The 9,736-nt window shown below is 40.0% G+C and overlaps 1 protein-coding gene across 3 annotated transcripts in view; it reads left to right on the plus strand.

The window, feature by feature from the left end:
* The window catches only part of osbpl3b (oxysterol binding protein-like 3b), a 29,539-nt gene extending 20,565 nt beyond the window's left edge, over positions 1 to 8,974 (plus strand). For 2 of the 3 annotated variants that reach the window (XM_039806956.1, XM_039806957.1), the window contains 11 exons: positions 1,126 to 1,263; positions 1,898 to 1,991; positions 2,073 to 2,302; positions 3,067 to 3,204; positions 3,316 to 3,379; positions 3,500 to 3,578; positions 4,013 to 4,157; positions 6,419 to 6,563; positions 6,661 to 6,787; positions 7,898 to 8,020; positions 8,131 to 8,974. In XM_039806956.1, the coding sequence (XP_039662890.1) occupies positions 1,126 to 1,263; positions 1,898 to 1,991; positions 2,073 to 2,302; positions 3,067 to 3,204; positions 3,316 to 3,379; positions 3,500 to 3,578; positions 4,013 to 4,157; positions 6,419 to 6,563; positions 6,661 to 6,787; positions 7,898 to 8,020; positions 8,131 to 8,227 (1,380 nt within the window). In that variant the 3' untranslated portion in view covers positions 8,228 to 8,974. The remainder of the gene's footprint in view (positions 1 to 1,125; positions 1,264 to 1,897; positions 1,992 to 2,072; positions 2,303 to 3,066; positions 3,205 to 3,315; positions 3,380 to 3,499; positions 3,579 to 4,012; positions 4,158 to 6,418; positions 6,564 to 6,660; positions 6,788 to 7,897; positions 8,021 to 8,130) is intronic. The other variant, XM_039806958.1, reaches the window with a different exon arrangement.
* Positions 8,975 to 9,736: the final 762 nt, after the last annotated feature.

The following is a 9,736-nucleotide window of genomic DNA, read 5'->3' on the forward strand; positions in this document are numbered from 1 at the left end:
CACACAGTCTTGACTTTGCCACAGAATGAATGAGCTGTACTTTCCATCTAATCCACATTCAACAAATGTTGCTTTCCTCCTCACCCCCTCACTAGACTCACTTTCTTTTATAATGACAGTGACTATAGAAACAAATTCTTCACTTAAAACTTTTCAGGGAACACAGCCCTGATGATGAGTTATTAGTAATGAAATTAGTTAAATTTTCATTATTTGCTATGAGAAAGTGCTTCCTCTCAGCCCCGGGGTTGTGTCTCACGATCACATGGCTCAAGGGAAGACTACCTGTCACATTATCGTCTCCTGCAGTAAAGGAAGCTCTTTGCTCTCTTAAGCAGATTTCCTGACCAGAGAGTGTGAGCTGATCTACTTAATCGTGTCCCTGGAAATTTGTTTGAACACACGGTGCAAAACTAATGTGCCTCCTCTGAGATTATCTCCAGGCTAATTAATCAGCTTCAGCAATAACAAAAGATGGAGGAGTGTGCTCACTTCCATGTGTGGCTCTGTGGAAAGCACTTTTTGTTTGTAATTGGTTACATGTTTTAAATTGTTTTCAGAAGAATTATATGAATGCTATGAATCCATTTTGAATGTGCATCTTGTTCAATGTCCACCTCTTGTCAGACAGAAGAGTTGGTGTGTACACCTGTTGCACACTTGCACTTTTGACTGTTTCTTGATAATTAATACAGGAATACATTGTTATACAGTCTCTAGAAATAGGTTTGATTAGTACAATATATTCTCAATATGTTGTGTCATTGGTCCTACCTTTATACAAATTTTAATTCTGAAGAAGTATGGCCAGTTTATGGTTGTTAAACACTCAAACAATGGCACATTAACATGTTGCTGTGTATTAAAAAAGAAAGAGACTCTTTGCACTTTTTTACATAATGTTTCAATTCAGTTGTCTCTAAATGTCTATAAGCTTCCATGAAACTGAATAGATGACTGTCTTTCAATATATTGCATATCGGATGTGTGTTGTGATACTCTCATTATCCACACATTGTGATTGTATTATATTCTGAATTACCCTCTGATTGCCGCCCCTTCTGGCTATGATGATGTTGCCCTTTTCCTGTTTTTAATCATAGCTATGAACACTGTGTCTCCTAGAAACAGGACTCTGTTGATGAATCCCGTCCCCTCATACACCAAGTGTCCAATGAGAGCAGAGCTTCAATCACAGAGTCTTTGTCCGAGTTCTTCGATGCACAGGAAGTTCTGCTGTCCGCTAGTTCCTCTGAAAATGAGGTGAGAGCTAAACTGTTACAATTAGCAGTTGTACTGATGTGTCTATTACTCAGAATCAGCCAGTGGCATAAACTGACATTTAGGGCTGCAAAATTGAATTATATTTATTGTTAATGTTATGTAATTTTTCTTGTTAGCTTCAAATTGGAAAAAAGAGCTGCATGATAAAATGGAGTAAAAAATTAACCCAGACAGAAATTACCGCCAGATGTTCTAGATGGATTTATGATCATCCAACATTTCATCAATTCTCTCTGCAAAATGTGTTTTTTTAAGCACATTATGGCAATTCAGTGCTGTTCAATTGCAAAGAGAAAAACATGCCTTTAACCTAGCATCGCCTTCTAGCAAAGTTTTTGTCACTTCAGTTTAATTTTTCTTCAGTGTTCATGCAGCTTGATCCGATAGCAGCTGGAGCAAAAGCAATGACAAAATGGCAGTTAATTACTTTAATCTAAAAATACAGCAAGTCGGGATGCAAATTAGTCACCAGGTCCGAAGGGACCATTAATTTCTAATACAGGATATTTTCTGCTGATGTGACAGGATGTTGAAAGAGACCTACCCATTCCCTTTCTGCAGGTGGTATTAAAAATGTATCTATTAACTAAATTGAGGATGTTGCTTTTTTTAGGTATCAGAGGATGACTCTTATATTAGTGACATTAGTGACAACATTTCCATGGACAACTTCAGCAACGAGACAGAAACTGAGAGACCAAACTCAGGTAAATGTGACAGAGAGCTATAGGACATAAACTGTGTGCTAGATTCAATAAATCTTGACCTCTTACACCATCTGTTGCCAGGCTCTGTCCTTTGTCAGCGCAGATCATGCCTGCCCTCGCCCAGCCCCAACAACAGCACCATCAGCTTGTGGAACATTCTCAGAAACAACATAGGCAAAGACCTTTCCAAAGTGGCGATGCCTGTGCAACTTAATGAGCCGCTCAACACCCTGCAGAGACTGTGTGAGGAGCTGGAGTACAGTGAGCTGCTCGACAAGGCTGCTAACACACAGGACCCTTTTGAACGTATGGTGAGATGGCAAATTCACTGTTTGCTGTTTGAGTGTGTGTCCAGACAATTTTTTGCTCAGATAACATTTTCCCTTTTAGCACATAATGGGCCTCCTCTGACAGAACTTCAAGCGCAATTCTAAGAGCCAGGAATAAGCCCTTCCTTTTTGCTGGCTGTTATTCCTCTCGACCAGGGATTCTAGCTGACCGCTGGCAGACGTATTGTCCAGTGCTAGAGCGTGTGCCAGCCCTGCTTATTACACATTATGTGGGAGAAACCCTAATCTCTGCCGGCAGATTTCCAGCAGGAAGATTTCTGCCTCTTTCAGTGTTTCACTTTTGTTCACATTTGCATTGACTGACTTTGGAGTGATGGAGTTCATTGGTTGAATTTTGTTCACTGTTGTGTGGGAGGTGTAGAGATACATCCTGTGGAGTTGCCTAGTTATAAAGGACAAATGTGCCATATACAGTATATAAATAGGAAATGAATAGCAGCTGAAGTCGGTGTCAGCTCCAATCTTTGGCCTCACATTATGATGTTGAAGTAATTATCAGTGCTCTCTTGGCTCAGTGCAACTACTGGAGGAGAATTCAGACAGTTACTCTGCTCGTTACAGCATGTAGATAAATGAACTAATAATATACGGTACTTTAAAATAATGATACAGCTCAGTTGGTTTAATGTGCTGATGTCTTTTTGACCACAGGCGAGGTGACTCATTATTCTGTAATAAAAATGATAAATTAAGCACTACTAACTGGATTGTTTATCTTTGTGCAGGTATACGTAGCTACGTTTGTTGTATCAGGCTATGCATCCAGCTACTACAGAACTGGGGGAAAGCCTTTCAACCCAGTCCTGGGGGAGACATACGAATGTGACCGGCCAGATAAAGGCTTGCGATTTGTTGCAGAGCAGGTATGCATGAATCCCAATTTGGGTTCTATTAACAATCGCAGTATTCCAATAATATATTCATTGAAGCATTCATTGAATCAATTTACCAACCCAGTTGTTTCACATTGCCAGGTCAGTCATCACCCACCGATCTCAGCTTGCCACGCAGAGTCTAAAAACTTCATCTTCTGGCAAGGTAGTGGAAGATAGAAATCAGTCTAATCCATTGTCAGTGTCTTTAAAGATTGCAGTAGTAGCTGGTCATCCACAATAAATGTTAATGTGTACATTTGCTTTTTTCTGATTGATTTTGTAGATGTGAGGTGTAAGAACAAGTTCTGGGGGAAGTCAATGGAGATTGTTCCTGTTGGTACCACTCATGTAACTCTGCCGGGGTGAGTCTCTTCTGCATCATGTACTATAGGACTGGACAGATACACACATACACACTGACTTGACAAACCACTGGCCGTGTCAAATAAGAAGCAATGTCAACAGGTGTCAAGTTAAAGGTGCTGTAGGTAGGATTGCGAAGATCCAGGTCTCCTAAGCTCCTCCCCCCACAAGGGAGAATGAATGTGTGTGCATGAGCAGTGATTGACACGCAGTTAGACACTCCCCCTGGCCCTGATTGGTACATCTGAACAGGGAGCTGTGGATTTTTGCAAATCGCACTACAGGCTGTATGTGGTGCTTTTTTTTACCTGCTTCATGTAGTTGTACTCGAACATAGGGTCAGTTTCAACAAATATGACAGAAAGTTGGTTTTATAAGTCTTACCTACTGCACCTTTAAAAGAAATGTTGCTTTTATTAACATTTATTTCTAGATTTGGAGACCACTATGAGTGGAACAAGGTGACGTCCTGCATCCACAACATTCTCAGTGGACAACGCTGGATTGAGCACTATGGGGAGATCTCCATCAGAAACTCCAGCAGTGATATTTGTCAGTGCAAGATCACTTTTGTTAAGGTGAGGCAAACATGAAAAAGGTATAGTTATATTTAGTAGCTGTATGCAGGGCTGCACCCATCCTAATGGCCCCCATTACCACCTTCAACAACTTTTTCTGATGGAATGCTCTTTGAGGGCCTTATTATGAAAAGTGGGGCCCTTCAAACAGTGACCATTATGCCAACAGGGAGTGCTATGGGCTTTAGCTACACAATACTTCCATTTACATTTCTCATGACAAATGTATTCTTTATTTTGTAAACTAGTGCAGTGCCCGTTGAAAATGTTTGGAACGGGTGATTGCTTAGCCTGTGGTATTGCTGCTTGTAGAATTCTTCAAAACCAAATTGTACCCCAAAATTAAAGAAGGACCCCAAACCACTTAATATGCACCTCCACTGTATAGCCTACTACTGACTTACAGTGCAGGCTACGTCTATATCAGAGGAAGACATTGTACTACTGTATGTACCTGACAGAGAACGGGACAGATTCAGAATGTAATCACAAAATATCACAATGAAAATGTGGAGTAATCAGACATTAGCGTCATGGACTCATGGCAGTGTGCTATCCATCCGGCCTGTTATGAGAGCTAATCAGCACATATCTGCGTTCATCAACCAACAGAACCGGACTATGTGTGTGTGCGCGCACTCAGAGAAAGAGAGAGAGAGAGAGAGAGAGAGAGAGAGAGAGAGCGACATCTCGTGTATGATCATTAACGAATTTAACACTTCAGCAGAGGTATTCATTTCCATACAGGTTTAGTGGCTTGACGGTTAACGGTGAAGTAGGGATTTGGTATTTTGGCGACGGTAATGTTATTAGTGTTGTAAGTTAGCACTAGACTTAATTAACCCAACCCAGGGTGAGTCTGATGAAAACTGATGTGTCAGCCCGGTTCAACTCTGAGATTTTCTCGCATTGCACAGCGCTGTGAAGGAATAATCTCCGAGATTACATTATGTTCTGCCATCTCACAGCACTATAATACCCCCCCCCTCCCTCCCCGCTGTTGTAAAGCGTTCTGCATGTGGCGTCTGCGTGTGATGTGCAGGTTACCTTCCCCCCCAAACACGCCCCCAAACATGGACACACATATACAGATATGTCTCACTGCCACTTGTCTGTAGCTGGCTGTGCTTCGCATTTGTGGGATTCTGAAACGTCCTTAAATTTGGGAATTGTCATTTGTTTATTCAAAGTCAAAGACAGTCCAAAGTAGTGCAACTTTGCACATTTTTGTGGGTCTGAGGTGTATGTCACATTTTAGCTGCCAAAAGCTCCGCTGCTCTCTGTCTCTGGTCCCCAGGGTGAGAGGGGGAGTGGCCAGCGGCTAGAGCGACAAAAGCCAATGTGTCCTTCTTTTACCTATATATTTAACGATATCTTTTGCATTTCTAATCCAAACAACGTCAACTTGGCACTGCAATTACTCTTGCCCGTAGCAAGACACCTGTCACGTTTGAAATCCATCGGACTAACGGTTTGAGAGATATGCGCATAACAGACAGACAGACAGACGTTCCTGCAATTTATAGATATATATAGATATAGATAGATATATGTGACACTCTACGCTGAATTATGCTTCTCTGCAAGGTGCTGCAAGGCAAGACATTATTTGCATATGTATATTTATTTGTATCGCATCTTTCAAACACAAATGCTGTAAAAGGTCACTTCCAGTCAAATATATCCAATACTGTAAAATATAGTGATAAATAAGGCACAAAATGTAAGTATAATCCAGGTCCTTCATTCTATAGCGCTCTCTTTCTTTCCTCTCTCTCTCATTCCCCGTATGTTTGTGTTGGTTGACATCCCTCGGTGAACACCAGGGGGTTTGATCAAAATAGCCTACAAGCATTAAAGAAAGCATTTTTCCATATATATATAAGTCCCACATAATCCACAATAAATGCTGTAATCCCTTCATTAGTCCATAAACCTTCTAGACAGATGCTCTTTACCTGCATACCACCAAGAACCCCTTGGTGTTTTTAGTGTTTGAAGTATGGAAGTCTTTACTGAGAGGAGAAGGTTAATTGCTTTAGTGTGTGTCCATTTGAAATAGCAGGTCCAGACATGTCAGAACTTATTATTACTCATCTTCCATTAAACACACCAGCCCAGCAACACAGCTGGGGCTTGGGATGGTTTAACCAACAGCAACATCTGCTGACTGCAAGAGGACGTGATCACGATACCTGCATTGTCTATTCATGCTCCCTTATAATACTATGTTCTTCCCCCACTGCAAATTATTTTCGCAGGCCAAATACTGGAATTCAAGTGTGAATGAGGTGGAGGGAGCTATCACAGATAATAAAGGGAAGGTCATTCACAAACTCTTTGGAAAGTGGCAGGAAGCAGTTTTCTGTGGAGACCCACCCTCAGCCACGTGCATCTGGAGAGCAAGTATGACATCTTTCATAAGAATGCACTGAATGCCTTGTTATGCATATCTCCTTACGAGAGTATCTGATGCAGTGGATGTTATTTATTTGCGCTGTAGATGCAATGCCAGTAGACCTTGAGCAGTACTATGGTTTCACCAAGTTTGCTATTGAACTGAATGAGCTGGACCCATCCCTGAAACTGCTGCTACCACCCACAGACACTAGACTACGTGTGGACCAAAGGTACGTTCATGCACGTTATTGATGGCTTTTAATAATCTTGATAATAAATCAATTTAATAAATAATGATTTATTAAACGTATTGTAGATGAGTAACACTATTTTTTAATTGGGGTAAAAGATTTTGAAAAACCTGGTTAAAATAGTTAGATTTCTGCCAGAGAATCATCATCTGACATCTGATTTTTTTTAAACAGCGCTATGTCAGTGAATATCTGAATATCTGAATATCTGAATATCTATTATTATCTGACATCATGGATCTCAATCATATCCTCTTGACACACTGTTTTGAAAAATGTCCACCCAACCCTATGATCAAAATAGTACAAATATAGACACATCAATACTCATGTTACGAATAATAAGTAACTGCAGAGACTTTCAGATTAATCAAACTAATTTTAGCTCACAATATAAAAGGTTTAAAATTCTGAAAACACTTCTGCAAGAGCCACAGAAAGAAGAAGCATTTTTCCATCAAAGTAAAAAAATGGCACTGCTTTTAATCCTTCAGTAGTCTATATCCACGACGTTCAGCATTGCTCCATTGCCGCCGGAAATTCTGCTTTTTTCGGCCAGATGTCCCATTACCTTAGGCTTTCTTTGTGTTGGAATTTTAAACTCTGGTCGATTTATGAGGACTATGGTTAACGCACCTCAGATCTCTGCAGGGTAAAACAGCTAGCTAGACTATCTGAGTTTTCTGTTGAACGACTAAAACAACCTTTGAACATACACATGTTCCACCAAAACAATTTCCTTCCCAAGGCTATTTTGCAGAGGCACCTTGGCTCCGCTCGGCCTTAGCACCGCCCAAGACGATTGTGATTGGTTTAAAGAAATGCCAATAAACCTGAGCATGTTTTTCTCCCATCCTGGAATGCTGTGTGGACTAGCCAGACCCTCCTCCGTAGCTCTGTGGGGGAAGGTCTGGCAAAGCGAGACTAGTCCTTTAGTATCCTAAATTATGTATTTTCCTGTATCTCCATAATTAGGTTATCTTTCTGTAATGATGCAAAACCAAAGAACATGAGTGAAGATTAAATTGGAATATAACAGATTAATGTTTTACCATGTTTGCATAATTAATGTGTCTGTCCTGCTGGCAGACTGCTGGAGGAGGGGAACTTGGAGGCTGCAGAGGAGCAGAAGCAGAGGATTGAACAGCTGCAGAGAGAGAGACGGAGAGTCCTGGAAGACAACAACGCAACACATCAACCTAAATTCTTCAGGTAGCCTAAATATCCAGATCTATTTGTTTTTCATGAAGAAAGTAATTTATGGAAAAGTGAGCATGTCTGTTCTTAATACTAAATACTTAATACTTACTTACCTACTACAGGAGGTCAAAGGATGATACCTGGGTGAGCAACAACACATACTGGGAGCTGAGGAAGGACCCTGGCTTCACCCAAATAGATTTCCCTACGCTGTGGTGACCCCTGAACTGCAGAACTCACACATTTCGACCTGCACAGGCTCTACTGTGATCCAGGCTGGGTTCTGGTGATATCCCAGCCTTACCATCCACATTCAGTGCAGTTCATCAAAGTTAATGCCTTAATAGCAAATGCTTATGTAAGTTGTGAAAAAATGTTTATGCAAACATATTATATGAATGTTGATACATTTAGGCAAATTTTGCCCATGTTTTCACCTGGATATGTTACACTGTATCACCAAAACTGAGAAAATGAAAACTACTTGGTATAAAGGATGACAAATCCTTTTCATAACTTGTCTACACTAGCTTAAAATGTATTGAACAAACGGGTCACTTTAGCTGTCGTCTTATCATGGACATTCTCTACCTCTGAGATCATCTAGCCTTGATATGCCATTGATGAAGTGTACATATCCGTTATTTATTCTGCACCTGCCTGATGCCTTACTCGTACTCATATTGTTTAATTTATTTTTGTTGCATCTCTGAGATCTTTTATTTTAAATGTATGTTTTGTAAGGACCAAACTAGAAACGATCTTTAAATCCTTACTCAGCTTTTCTTTCTGTCTCATAAAAGTAATTACTGCTTTTTGCTATGACTGTGTGAATGATTGTGCAACTATGAGCAGCAGTAGCAACCATTTTTCACTCTATCAATTGCACCATGGAACCTGGGCTTTAGGACCAAAAGTGTCCAAAACTATGCTCCATGAGCTCAAATAAAATTCTCATGCTTTCTTTTTGTGGAGTCATTTGTGAAGGTTAGTTTGAAACACTGAAAGGTATGAACCAGACCATTATCATAATCTCCACTTAACTGAGATGCTGTCATAATTGTCAGTTAAATTTCGAAACAGGAAAAGAGAAAACTTCACATCCCCAGAGGAGGAAGTTCATTTTGTGCCTTCAAAGCAGCACCATTCTTATTTTCAGTTCTATCATGTTATTGTGAGCAATAGGAACATCCCATGAAAGTTAAGTTTAGTTAGCTCTGGTACGTTTGGAGGCCACAAAAGGCAATTTCTGTCAATAAATGATATAGTTTTTCCTCATGGATGCAGGTTTTGTGCTCCTATCACCATGGTAATAATATGGGTTGGCCTCAGATAGTGTTTGAACCTTGACATAAATACCTTCTGCACCTCACAATGTGCAGTTTTTATTGTGGCTGTGTCACACAGATGCTGGAACTGTTTACTGCCTCGAGCCACTTTGAAAATTGATTAAATGTTGGCACACAGGCAGCTAACTCAGCTTTGTGATCTAGCCACTTTACTGTGGTGTAGGTGACTTATTGTCTATATTTTTTGCTATACTGTTACCAAAATCCAAGGGTAATGAACCAATAATGGAGCCCTGAAACAAGTATAGGTTATCAGACAAGTCAAAAATATACAGGTAGGCCTATATCTGAATACATGAATAAATAATATTGAATAAAGTAATAATAATAATAATAATAATAATAATAATAATAATAATAATAATAATAATAATAATAG

Source organism: Perca fluviatilis, chromosome 7 (assembly GCF_010015445.1).
Source record: "Perca fluviatilis chromosome 7, GENO_Pfluv_1.0, whole genome shotgun sequence".
Lineage (NCBI taxonomy): Eukaryota > Metazoa > Chordata > Actinopteri > Perciformes > Percidae > Perca > Perca fluviatilis.